Source organism: Uranotaenia lowii, chromosome 1 (genome assembly GCF_029784155.1).
Source record: "Uranotaenia lowii strain MFRU-FL chromosome 1, ASM2978415v1, whole genome shotgun sequence".
NCBI classification, from domain to species: domain Eukaryota; kingdom Metazoa; phylum Arthropoda; class Insecta; order Diptera; family Culicidae; genus Uranotaenia; species Uranotaenia lowii.
Genome location: NC_073691.1, coordinates 213756905 through 213770374, shown reverse-complemented (window position 1 = coordinate 213770374; position 13470 = coordinate 213756905). Strand labels below are relative to the sequence as shown.

At 35.2% G+C, this 13470-nt stretch overlaps 1 protein-coding gene across 1 annotated transcript; it reads left to right on the top strand.

Moving 5' to 3' along the window:
• The first annotated feature begins 6231 nt into the window (after positions 1–6231).
• On the top strand, positions 6232–13470 carry LOC129739867 (aminopeptidase N-like). The gene is made up of 4 exons (XM_055731411.1): positions 6232–6930; positions 10809–11106; positions 11175–12772; positions 12842–13470. The coding sequence occupies exons 1-4, from the start codon at positions 6272–6274 to the stop codon at positions 13371–13373; spliced, it is 3087 nt and encodes a 1028-aa protein (XP_055587386.1). The 5' UTR covers positions 6232–6271; the 3' UTR covers positions 13374–13470.

The window sequence follows — 13470 nt, the reverse complement described above, 5'->3', positions numbered from 1 at the left end:
AGCTAAGTTTTGTTTTATATCGTTCTCAACAAAGAATCAACTGAGGTCAGCCTTTAAATTTTTATAGGATTTTTTATCGTTCAAATGAGGAAGCTGTGGCATGTGTTTCCGCTGTTTGAATTAGAAAGAATATAAAAATTTCACACGTGACCGTATCCATGACTCATCATGAGACGATTTTAATAGTTCTAACGTGTAAAAAGCGACTACTAAAGTTCTCGTCGTTAACATTTCAAGCTAAACAACTTTTAGTGCCTGGCCTCGCTTAACCTCAGCGTGGTCAAGCTACAAATCCCCAGCTTTAAAGAAAGGGGACATGGCGTCATTCTTAATTGCTCATCAATATCGGTAATGGCGCTGTGCTTGTTTCAATTGTGACCAAAAGCTAGTCGATATTTGACAGCAAAGTGATGTCGTACAACTTCTTTTTTTGTTCGATTTTGGTGCTCTTATCGGGTAGCTGATAATATCAAACAACATGTTCCCTGCATAGATAATTACCTACTTGTTCTTAGGCTTGAAACAAGCGAGTATTCTAAGCAAATTGGAATAGCTGTGCCTTGAAATGGTAAAAAAATTGATTTGTTTACTTTTCTGTATTCGGAAACAAAATCAAAAAGCAAATACTTACGAGTTCATAAATTTTAAACATAGAAATTAGTTTTTTTGTCTTACTACTCATTTCTTCAGCCCCTTTCACATCAGATGCAACCCAAATTTCAATGCAAAACAGGGAAACCAGATCGTTGAAGAAATTTTGAACAAGAATTCCGTTTTTCGCTCAACGTAACCGGTTATCGAAAGCAAAAATTCTTCACCCTGACACAGTCTCAGAAAGGCCGACACCTTCCTACATGAATGCTACCATGAGACCATTCCTCAGCAGGATGTTTTATTGCTGCTTTTATGGTGGTTCAAATATTGAGAAAAAATAAAGCTAATGGCGAATTTATCAAAACTAAGAAAGTGACAAAAATGACAAGAATCAACGAAACGAAATAAATCATAAAAATGACAAACATGACAAAAAATGCAAGTATGACTAAAACGACCAATATGACAAGAATAAAAAAAGACAAAAGTGACAACAATGACAATAATGATAAAAATGATAGAAATGACAAAAATGACAAAAATGACAAAAATGACAAATATGACAAAAATGATTAAATGACAAAAACGACAAAAATGACAGAAATGACAAAAATGACAAAAATGACATACATGACAAAAACGACCAAAATGACGAAAATGACAAAAATGACAAAAATGATAAAAATGACAAAAATAATAAAAATGACAAAAATGACAAAAATGACAAAAATGGCAAAAATGACAAAAATGACAAAATGACAAAATGACCAAAATGACCAAAATGACCAAAATAACAAAATGACCAAAATGACCAAAATGACCAAAATGACCAAAATGACAAAAATGACAAAAATGACAAAAATGACAAAAATGACAAAAATGACAAAAATGACAAAAATGACAAAAATGACAAAAATGACAAAAATGACAAAAATGACAAAAATGACAAAAATGACAAAATGACCAAAATGACAAAAATGACAAAAATGACAAAAAATGACAAAAATGACAAAAATGACATAAATGACAAAAATGACAAAAATGACAAAAATGACAAAAATGACAAATATGACAAAAATGATTAAATGACAAAAATGACAAAAATGACAAAAATGAAAAAAATGAAAAAAATGAAAAAAATTACAAAAATGAACAAAAATGACAAAAGTGACAAAAATGACAAAAATGATTAAATAACAAAAATGATTAAATAACAAAAATGACAAAAATGACAAAAATGACAAAAATGACAAAAATGACAAAAATGACAAAAATGACAAAAATGACAAAAATGACAAAAATGACAAAAATGACAAAAATGACAAAAATGACAAAAATGACAAAAATGACAAAAATGACAAAAATGACAAAAATGACAAAAATGACAAAAATGACAAAAATGACAAAAATGACAAAAATGACAAAAATGACCAAAATGACGAAAATGACAAAAATGACAAAAATGATTAAAATGACAAAAATAATAAAAATGACAAAAATGACAAAAATGACAAAAATGAAAAAAAATACAAAAATGAACAAAAATGAACAAAAATGACAAAAGTGACAAAAATGACAAAAATGACAAAAATGATTAAATAACAAAAATGACAAAAATGACAAAAATGACAAAAATGACAAAAATGACAAAAATGACAAAAATGACATACATGACAAAAATGTTAAAAACGACCAAAATGACCAAAATGACGAAAATGACAAAAATGATAAAAATGACAAAAATAATAAAAATGACAAAAATGACAAAAATGACAAAAATGAAAAAAATGGCAAAAATGACAAAAATGACAAAAATGACAAAATGACCAAAATGACCAGAATGATTAAAATAACAAAATGACCAAAATGACAAAAATGACAAAAATGACAAAAATGACAAAAATGACAAAAATGACAAAAATGACAAAAATGACAAAAATGACAAAAATGACAAAAATGACAAAAGTGACAAAAATGACAAAAATGACAAAAATGACAAAAATGACAAAAATGACAAAAATGACAAAAATGACAAAAATGACAAAAATGACAAAAATGACAAAAATGACAAAAATGACAAATATGACAAAAATGACAAAAATGACAAAAATGACAAAAATGCCAAAAATGACAAAAATGACAAAAATGCCAAAAATGACAAAAATGACAAAAATGACAAAATGACCAAAATGACAAAAATGACCAGAATGACCAAAATAACAAAATGACCAAAATGACCATAATGACAAAAATGACAAAAATGACAAAAATGACAAAAAATAACAGAAATGACAAAAAATGACAAAAATGGCAAAAATGGCAAAAACGAACAAAAATGACAAAAATGACAAAGATGACAAAAATGACAAAAATGACAAAAATGACAAAAATGACAAAAATGACAAAAATGACAAAAATGACAAAAATGACAAAGATGACAAAAATGACAAACATGACAAAAATGGCAAAAATGGCAAAAACGAACAAAAATGACAAAAATGACAAAGATGGCAAAAATGACAAAAATGACAAAAATGACAAAAATGACAAAAATGACAAAGATGACAAAAATGACAAAAATGACAAAAATGACAAAAATGACAAAAATGACAAAAATAATAAAAATGACAAAAATGACAAAAATGACAAAAATGACAAAAATGACAAAAATGACAAAAATGACAAAAATGACAAAAATGACAAAAATGGCAAAAATGACAAAAATGACAAAAATGACAAAATGACCAAAATGACCAGAATGACCAAAATAACAAAATGACCAAAATGACAAAAATGACAAAAATGACAAAAATGACAAAAATGACAAAAATGACAAAAATGACAAAAATGACAAAAATGACAAAAATGACAAAAATGACAAAAATGACAAAAATGACAAAAATGACAAAAATGACAAAAATGACAAAAATGACAAAAATGACAAAAATGACAAAAATGACAAAAATGACAAAAATGACAAAAATGACAAAAATGACAAAAATGACAAAAATGACAAAAATGACAAAAATGACAAAAATGACAAAAATGACAAAAATGACAAAAATGACAAAAATGACAAAAATGACAAAAATGACAAAAATGACAAAAATGACAAAAATGACAAAAATGACAAAAATGACAAAAATGACAAAAATGACAAAAATGACAAAAATGACAAAAATGACAAAAATGACAAAAATGACAAAAATGACAAAAATGACAAAAATGACAAAAATGACAAAAATGACAAAAATGACAAAAATGACAAAAATGACAAAAATGACAAAAATGACAAAAATGACAAAAATGACAAAAGTGACAAAAATGACAAAAATGACATACATGACAAAAATGACAAAAAATGACAAAAATGACAAAAATGACAAAAATGACAAAAATGACAATTATGACAAAAATGATTAAATGACAAAAATGACAAAAATGACAAAAATGACAAAAATGACAAAAATGAAAAAAATGACAAAAATGAACAAAAATGACAGAAGTGACAAAAATGACAAAAACGACCAAAATGACGAAAATGACAAAAATGATAAAAATGACAAAAATGACAAAAATGACAAAAATGCCAAAAATGCCAAAAATGACAAAAATGACAAAAATGACAAAAATGACAAAATGACCAAAATGACCAGAATGACCAAAATAACAAAATGACCAAAATGACCATAATGACAAAAATGACAAAAATGACAAAAATGACAAAAATGACAAAAATGACAAAAATGACAAAAAATAACAGAAATGACAAAAAATGACAAAAATGGAAAAAATGGCAAAAACGAACAAAAATGACAAAAATGACAAAGATGACAAAAATGACAAAAATGACAAAAATGACAAAAATGACAAAAGTGACAAAGATGACAAAAATGACAAACATGACAAAAATGACAAAAATGACAAAAATGACAATAATGACAAAAATGACAGGAAAGAAAAAATTACAAAAATAAAAAATGGCAAAAATGGCAAAAAATTACAAAAATGATATGAATAGAAAAATAAGGAATACATGTTTAATTACAAAAAATACAAAAATTCAAAAAACAATAATAACTTAATAACAAAAATGTCAAAAATATTATGAAAATGATAGAAAAATAACACAATAAAAAATTTATTAATTGACAATATTAAAAAATATTTCATTAATGCAAAGATGAAATAAACTTAAGAAAAATAAAAAAATAAATGGACATGAACCAGTAAAATTACTGACAAATACCGAAAAAATACAATTCAGTTTTTAGATTTTAAATGATTTGAAAAATTGAATTTAAACTTAGATTAATAACTCGAAATATATATAAAAAAAATGCAACACTGAATCACAAAATTAATTGTTTTCAACGTTTTTTTTTCTTAAAATAATATATGTTATTTAAAAAAAAAGTGATTTGTTAAACATTCAAAACTCTGTTAGTTCCACCGATTTCCTCGCTAGTTTTAAATGGAAATGATTCTGCTTATCATCAAATCAAAACTAATCACAAAAAGGTGATGTTGCGAAAATGTGCACTTTCCAATGGACGTGCCTTTCAAAGTTGCCAATAAAATACACTAAATGCCATCTATGGAGCTTCAACAACTTCTAAAACCATCATAATGTATGAGACAAATATCAATTTGGCATGCTATTACCTTGTTTCGAAAACAGCGATCCATTTTATCCCATCTACAACGTCTCAGATTCAAAAAACTGTTTTTTCAAGGTATTTTTTAACTTTGACGGTAACTACTGGGGTTGATGTAACAGAACTATCACATACTCGACAAATTTATGCATTTCGATCAGCTGAACAACTTTGTCAAAGACATCGGAGCCCTAATTTGAATCACAAAAAAGTTAGCATTTTTATCTAGCTATCGATGGACTTCTCGGCAAAAATGTTTATACCAAAATATGCTCCATGTAAAACTAAACAATTTTGCTGAAGACATCAAATGTCTTTTTATTCATCCCTGGCCGCTATTGATTTCATACAGCTAGATTTATTTTCTTCACCACTGTGCGTTGGGTCTCGCGTGGTACTTATCAACTAAACTTCAATGAACACGAATGCGGTCCTTTTTCGAAACTACATATATCGTCCTGTTTCGTTAGCTCCTGTTTCTACTAAATTTGAAATTCAAACAAATGGCAAAGAATCCCTACATCCTGTATCACGCATTTAGCTTTCAATATCATCAAGAAATTAGTCTGAAAAACTTGTAGCTTGATATTCGCATTTTTTAAATCTATTTTTCTTACCATTGAATGCAGACTGACTCAAATCGGAGGGAAATTTATGAATATAAAAGTATACCTAACCAAATCTATTTTATTTGTAAAGACTAAGTTGTAAGTTATGGAAGGAAAATTTACAGAAATTAGAATTTTATATCCGATTTCTATCCAGCTAATGAACCACCCTTACTATCGAAACCAAACAAACGAAGCAAATTATTCGGTACTCAGGTAAAGCACATCATTCAGTGTTTATACTCTCACTCCACCCCCACAAAACAACTTTGGGAGGGAACATGATAACGCATGCAACCAGTCAGCCCAAGTCATCAGCATCTGATAGGCTAGTGCGACTCACGACGATTCCAGCCTAAATGTGCTTCCCCAAACAATATTCAGTACTCAGAAGACCTCCGAACGGTGAGGATGGATCGGCGGATGATTTCGGTTTCGGCGATCGGTGCCTTACTATTTTTGCTAGTGGCCACATTTGCGAATCTCGGCTCGGCTCAGCTAAACGGAGACAACTATCGGCTGCCAAACAATAGCTACCCGGTACGGTACGACCTTCAGCTGACCACGCACGTCCACGAGGATGGCAGCGATCAGCAGTTTCGATTCGAGGGCGTCGTGAAGATCGAGTTGATTCTGACAGATTCCACCAATAGTAGTATAACTGTGAACTATCGGCGGATTAACATAACCCACGTTAAGTTGTGGTCGGTGAATGAAAGTGGCTCAGAAACGGTACTTCTGGATGACGAGTCCAGCTTCGAGCTGGACGCTACTCGAGAGTTTGTGACAGTGACGCCTCTTGAACCGATTCCAGAGGGCACCTATTTCCTAGAGTTTCATTACAACGGTGAACTCCGGGAGGACAGTGCGGGTTTCTATCGATCGTCCTATGTCGACGATGAGGGTCGAACGCGATGGCTGGCCACGACTCAGTTTTCGTCGACCGATGCCCGGCATGCCTTCCCCTGTTACGACGAGCCGGGAATCCGTGCTCCGATCGGCCTGACTGTCATCCACGGTCAACAGTACTCAGTACTCTCCAACAATTTGCCACGGGAATCGACTGCCGGGTAAGTTCTACTGGCTCCTATCTTCATTAGACAACGATCAATTAGCTCTAATGCCAAATGATTGAAGACGAACCGAAGACGACAATAAATCTGTCTGCCGTGAAATCAATTTGAAATAGAACTGACAGATTCAGCAACAAGCCGCTTATCTAATCGATTTCTGAAAACAAGTGTTCGGAATAGAAATCAACAACAATAAGCTGTCGAGAAATTTTCGATAGCGTTTTTATCTTATTTCGGGAATCTCAGTTAAACGCAGTTCCAGTTGCTCACGCAAAGAAAGGTAGTTTCATTGCCACAAAAAACTGATATGATTCTAAAAAATCTTTTGTTCAAACGAACTTCTTCTTTATTGGAACCAATGTAATATGATATTGATTTAAAGTAATTTTCTCTAATAAACGGTTTAGTTCTTGAACTAAACACTTTTGGATTTGGATTTGAAATCAGTTCTAGTTCTGAAGTTTATGTAATACGAATTATATCTTGTGTCAACATTGTTAGCGATTTCTGAAAACTATTTTTTTTGTAATTTAAAGTATTCTACAAAAAGATTAAAAAAATATCTTAAAACCTTTATGCTTGAATTTGTTTTTGGAAAAAAAATCATGTTTTTTGTGTTGATAACAAAGTACACCGAAATAGAAGCGAAATTATTTCTGTCTTTTGTATTTTTGAAGGAAACAAGAATTATTTTAAGCGTTCAGCCAAACAATAGGAAGAAGTCTATGATAAAAATTTACCTATATCGCAAATCGGTCTTTGAGCGAGCAAAACAATATCCTCTGACAGGTCAAGGTCGTTCAGTTGTTCCATTGTCGAAAGATTCCACGGCAATCCTCGGTTTGGTCTACAGTCAATCGATCCAGTCAAGATCTCATTCATTACGATAGAAAGAGTAGCGATCATAAGATACATCCCTGTCTCACTCCAGCAGTTACCGAGATTGGATCGGATAAGACACCGTCGTGCAAGACCTTGCACGAAAATGCCTCGTTCTGTGCTTCGATGAGTTGGACTAGTTTCTCTAGGACTCCGCGTCGTCTCAGAGCCACCCAGATATTTTCGTGGTTCAGTCGGCCAAATGCTTTTCCGGAATCAACGAACATCGGCATAAGAGAGTCCTGTAATTCGTTGATTTTTAAAAAGACATCCTCTTAGCCAATTTAGGCTTTTACAGACTGAATAAATGACGTGGACAACTTGAGATTAACATTGAACACCCAGTACCAAGATGGGAATCGAATCCATGCCATCAGTAGCCAGCGATTACCGTCTTACCACGCTAACCACTCGAACACCGAGACATACGTTGATTTGATTCAGTATTGTGGTCCACACATGATCATTTGGATCGGAATCCAGCTTGTTGCCGTCGGAGTGTTGCGTCAATCTTCTCCTGGATCCTGTTGAGAATCACTTTGCTGAGAACTTTAACAGTTGCAGAGATCAAAGTTATACCAAGCCAGGTACCGCAATTTTTTCGAACCGTGCAAAATACATCGGTTCAGCCAATTGCTGCTATTAACATCTGGTTTAAGGAAGCCCGAGGCGGCCGATCCAACACGGGAGAGGCTTGCCGGATGTCCGTTCCAAACGAGAGGTTGTCTTGGAGGGAAACGTGATGTTCGGATCAGAGAAAACGGCGTGGTTTTACTTTGTTTTGTTTAAGGAGCATAAAGGCTGAAACACAATACAGCGTCGATCGTCGCGTCGCGTCAGCTGTCAACGCCGACGTTTAGTTCTAAAACGCTGACGCGACGCACACGACGATTTTGGGATCACAATACAGCGTCAAGCATCATAGCAACCAAAACGTTTGTTTTGATTTGTTGCTTTCGATCAGCAATGTAAAGTATGGCAGTAAGGCAGAGATGGACTTCGTTTAATCATCTCTCAACGGATTAGAAGCCAACTCATCAACTTCACAACTGCGGAATTGGCACCTCCCAGCCTAGGATCCTGCCAGTAGTGCCAGTAAGTCAATCCTCCAACCGGAAGTAGATCGACAGGCTGCACAGGGTAATTTCAAAATGCATATGATAGATGAAGAATGCGTTTGATTGCCTCCCAGCGGGGAAGGATTCAATTCATTGCAACAAGTGTCGTTGGTCCGTTGGCGGTACTAGCAACGCCTTCCAGCGCTGGAGCCTTAAATGTAGCCAGAAATGCTTCTCTGGTCAGCCACCAACCAATTCTCCCGCCGGTAGAGGATCCAATGGATGGCAATTAAAATGATTGTGACCTAATACTTTCGAGTTTTCAATTTTTGCATAAATAAAACAAACATAAAGTAAATAAGAAAGTGTAATAATTTATTTTGAAATTTGTGTATCGATTATATTACGATAATATTGATTTGTTTTAATTGTAAAAAAAATGGAATGTAGAAATATGAACAAAATAAAATTCGTGCTGTTTTTTTTTTTGCTCCTTGTAAAGCACGATTAAATTTATTTTAAACGCACTGATTTTATTTGCATCGAGTTTTGATTTAACGAAGAACTTTTTACAATATTGATGAAAACACTTCCTTAAAATTATCATTGACGCGCTACAATTTTGAATTTTTTCAAAAACAGAGCGTCGACGTTGGAGAACGCTGCTGTTTAGAATAAGTTTTGCGTTTTAGTACTATGCCTACGCTGACGCGACGCATAATTGTGGGGGTTCATACGAAAAAATATATCCCAAAAATGAAATGTCAACGCGACGCTGACACGACGCGACGCACGACGGGCTATTGTGCGGTCGCCTTAACTTATTCTGCGAAATATAAGTAGGCTGCGGTCGAATCGGTTAGACGTGTTTTTTTCGGGCAGCAAATTTTCAGAGCTCCAGAATATCGAAAAAACAAAAAATGTCGGTTTTAATGAGACTGTTTCATGTTTTTAAAACGATTGAACGGTGCAATTTGAATTTTTGATACCTTGAGGGCTGTAATAAAAACGAGTGAAGTGATTTTTTTACAACTGTATGACGGAGAAAAATCTTACAAAGTTAGTGTGCAGAGGAAGAAGGCGCTTCCACTGGCTGCTGGAAGGATTGCAGCGAAATTAGAGTTCCTGACTTTCATAACATTAACATGTCTGGAAGAGAACGGTATCAAACCGTTTGAAGAGTACCATGTGATGGGAGTGTTTGCTAACTAATGCGGATTATGCTGCTTCTAAATTGGTGAGGTCGTTCCTTAAAATATCTTTATTACCATTTGCAATTCCGGTTTTAAATGAATCTGTGAAAAGCGCATGTTTGTGAAATATTTCATATTTTGTATGAAAGTTATGAAGGAATCGATAAAGATTCAAAATTCGAAGCAAAAGTAAATTACTAACAATCCCCGGTTTTAGAAAGTTTTTTATTTTTTACATGGCATGTATTGGCAAACTGTAGGCTTGCTGCGACCAAATAAGTTAGATTTTTTTTTTTAATTTTTCCGCTTGATTTTAAGTTGTTTTTTACTTCAAAAATCTAACCTGAACTTCTCATTTCGAAAATGCAACATTTATTTAATAGTGTTTCCAATCACATTGAAGAGATATTAGTAAGAATTTACACCTAGTTTTGTCTTACTTGTCGTTTCAGTAGTATTTTTTCTATTATTATCGATTTTGTTTTCAACTTGGAACAACAAAATAAAATTTCGATATTCCCATTGGCCCTCCCTTTGGTGATGCTTCATAACTTTGAGCCCTTTGAAGCACCCCTATATCAAGTCCGGTTGTGCTTAAGTTTTGCACAGATCATTTTTTGGATCAATCAACGAAATGTATATGGTCGGTTTTCGAAATTCGATGATGAATTTTTCCAAGCCATCCATTGACATCAAACACATATATAAATTTCTTTATTATTAAATCCAATTTTCATCCTATCAGTCCCCTCGAAGGGTACCTGCGGACGGTGTTTGACGATACCCCCAAGATGCAACCGTACCTGTTGGGTATTGTGGTGAGCGACTTTGCGTCCCAAGCCAACGAGCAGCTCTACCCGAGGCAGAAGGTTTTCGGTCGGTACAACGCATTCCGAGATGGTGAGGCGGAGTTTATCCTGGAAGCCGGCCACAAGATCCTCGAAGTGCTCGAACGGTACCTGGAGACGGATTATGCGCTGCCCAAGATCTACCAGGTTGCCATACCGGACTTTGCCCCAGGTGCCATGGAGAACTATGGACTGGTAAGGGGTTTGAAATTTGTTATGGATTTGTTTCGGGTTGTCTAAATTTTATGCGTCTTTTTGTTTAGGTAACCTACAAGGAAGATCGGTTCTTCTTCAACAACGAAACGTCTCCACTGAGTCAAAAGGTGAACATTGCAACGGTCGTCGGTCATGAGTTCGGACACCAGTTCTTCGGAAACATGGTATCACCAGCTTGGTGGAGTTACCTGTGGCTTAAGGAAGGATTCGCGAGATATTTTGAGTATTTGGCCTCGGATATGGTATATCCAGAGCTTCGTATACACGAAACTTACGCGGTAGAGAGAACGCAATCGGCTTTCCAGCTCGATTCTTTGGATTCGACACGACCAATGTCATTCTACGTCAACACCCAGACAGAAATTGCCGGCATTTTCGATGATATAGGTTACAGCAAAGGAGGAGCCTTGATGCGAAAGGTACAACATGCAATCGGAAAAGAAGTGTTCCGTAAGGCCTTGATCAACTATTTACGCGCGAAAGCATTCCAAGGGGCAACACCCGAGGATTTTGCAGCTGCTATTCAGAAAGCGATTGATGAGTCGGGACAGCAATTGTTGCCCGCAGGTGTTACGGCCTGGGATGTGATCAAGTCTTGGACCGAACAGAAAGGTTTTCCAGTACTTCATGTATCCAGGGGACTAGATTTGAAAGTGCATTTGACCCAAGAAAGATATCTATTGAATGAGCTCGACAACAGCGGGGACATCTGGATTATTCCGTACAATTTTGCTACCGCAAGAAATCCAAACTTCGATGCAACAGTTGGTACTCGCTGGATGCTAACCAATGAAACTTCACTCGATTCCGAAGGTTGGCGAGCTGAAGATTGGATGATTTTCAATAAAGAGCAAACCGGATACTATCGAGTCAATTATGACGATAGATTGTGGAACTTGATTATCGCACAATTATTGCAGGACATGTCGGTTATAAGGAACACAAACCGAGCGCAACTTATTGATGATTCATTCAATTTGGCCCGGACAGGCCGTATTGGCTATAACACTCCTATGCGACTCTTGGCTTATCTTTCAACCGAGCGGGACTTGGTTCCTTGGAGAGCTGCTAGCTCTAATTTGAAAACATTGCGTCGTTTGTTTGTTGGATCGGATCAATATGATTTGTTCAAGAGATACCTTTTCGAAGTGATCAATCCGGCATTCCTCGCTCTAGGCTTGGTCACTGGTACATCGGATGATCGATTCATTCGTGAAACCAGACAGACAGTGGCTTCCTGGGCATGCTTAATGGAATCACGCGAATGTATTTCCAAGTCGATTGAACTTCTTCGTCAATCACTAACACCACCCTATCATCAAATTGATCCAGATCTTCGAAATGTGATCTATTGTCATGGAATCAGTGAAGCTGATCGGGAAACTTTCCTAGCTGTCTGGACTCGTATGCAGAGCTCCAAGGATCAATCATTTAGAAGTGAACTGATCTATGCGCTGGGATGTACCAAAGATGTCAAACTGAAGGAATTATTCCTAAACACCTCTATCGCTGATGCAGCTGATGGAGTGAACTACTTCGGACAAGAGCGGGAGAAGATATTCCAAGCTATTGCTTTCAAAGATAGAGCTGGTTTGGAACTAGCACTGAAATTCTTCAGTGAAAACATGCACACCATAAATGATCTGTAAGTTGAATAAACTGAAACATTAAATTTTTAAGCAATTTTTTTTGTACTAATTTTCCATTATTCCAGGTACAATATAGGAAACTTTGGCAAACGAGCCGTTGGTTCAGCTATCACCGGTTTAGCGAACTATATCGTCGACAGCAGTCTGAACGAAACGTTTTTCGATCTAATGGAAACACTCACGAAGGAAAATCTCTTAGTGGAAACCTACCGCAAAAGAGCAGCCGAACAGGTGACACAAAATCTGCAATGGGTCCACACGATGGGTGGCCAAATCGAACAGTGGCTCAAGCAGCAGTATCCAACTACGACTACTACGGAGGTACCAACAACGACAACTATTGCTTCTTCAACGACGACCGAAACAACGACGCAACATCACTCAACGACAACGGAACCGGAGGAAACGACCGGAACATCCGCCTCTACTGTAAGCTGTTTTCCAACCTGTACTACGCCAACCTTTCCCTGGGTCGATCGCACAACTGCCGAAGGGTTAATCCAAACCACAACCGAAGAAGATGATGGAGGAAGCGTAGTGGTGGGAGGCTCTTTAACACTTTTGGTGGGAGCGGCGATTGTCAGTTTCATAATTTAGAGAAGAGAAAAATCTAGAATCCATCCTCCTAAGGCTAAGTGCTTAAATAGATGTAAGAAACACAAAAAACTGTAAGAACTTGTATCCTAAAATAAAA

Bases quoted from the DNA above. Each gene is read 5' to 3' on its own strand.
- LOC129739867 (XM_055731411.1), top strand. From the start codon at position 6,272: ATGGATCGGCGGATGATTTCGGTTTCGGCGATCGGTGCCTTACTATTT. The intron at 11,107-11,174 runs GTAAGGGGTTTG...CTTTTTGTTTAG, and splicing joins CCATGGAGAACTATGGACTG to GTAACCTACAAGGAAGATCG. The intron at 12,773-12,841 runs GTAAGTTGAATA...CCATTATTCCAG, and splicing joins ATGCACACCATAAATGATCT to GTACAATATAGGAAACTTTG.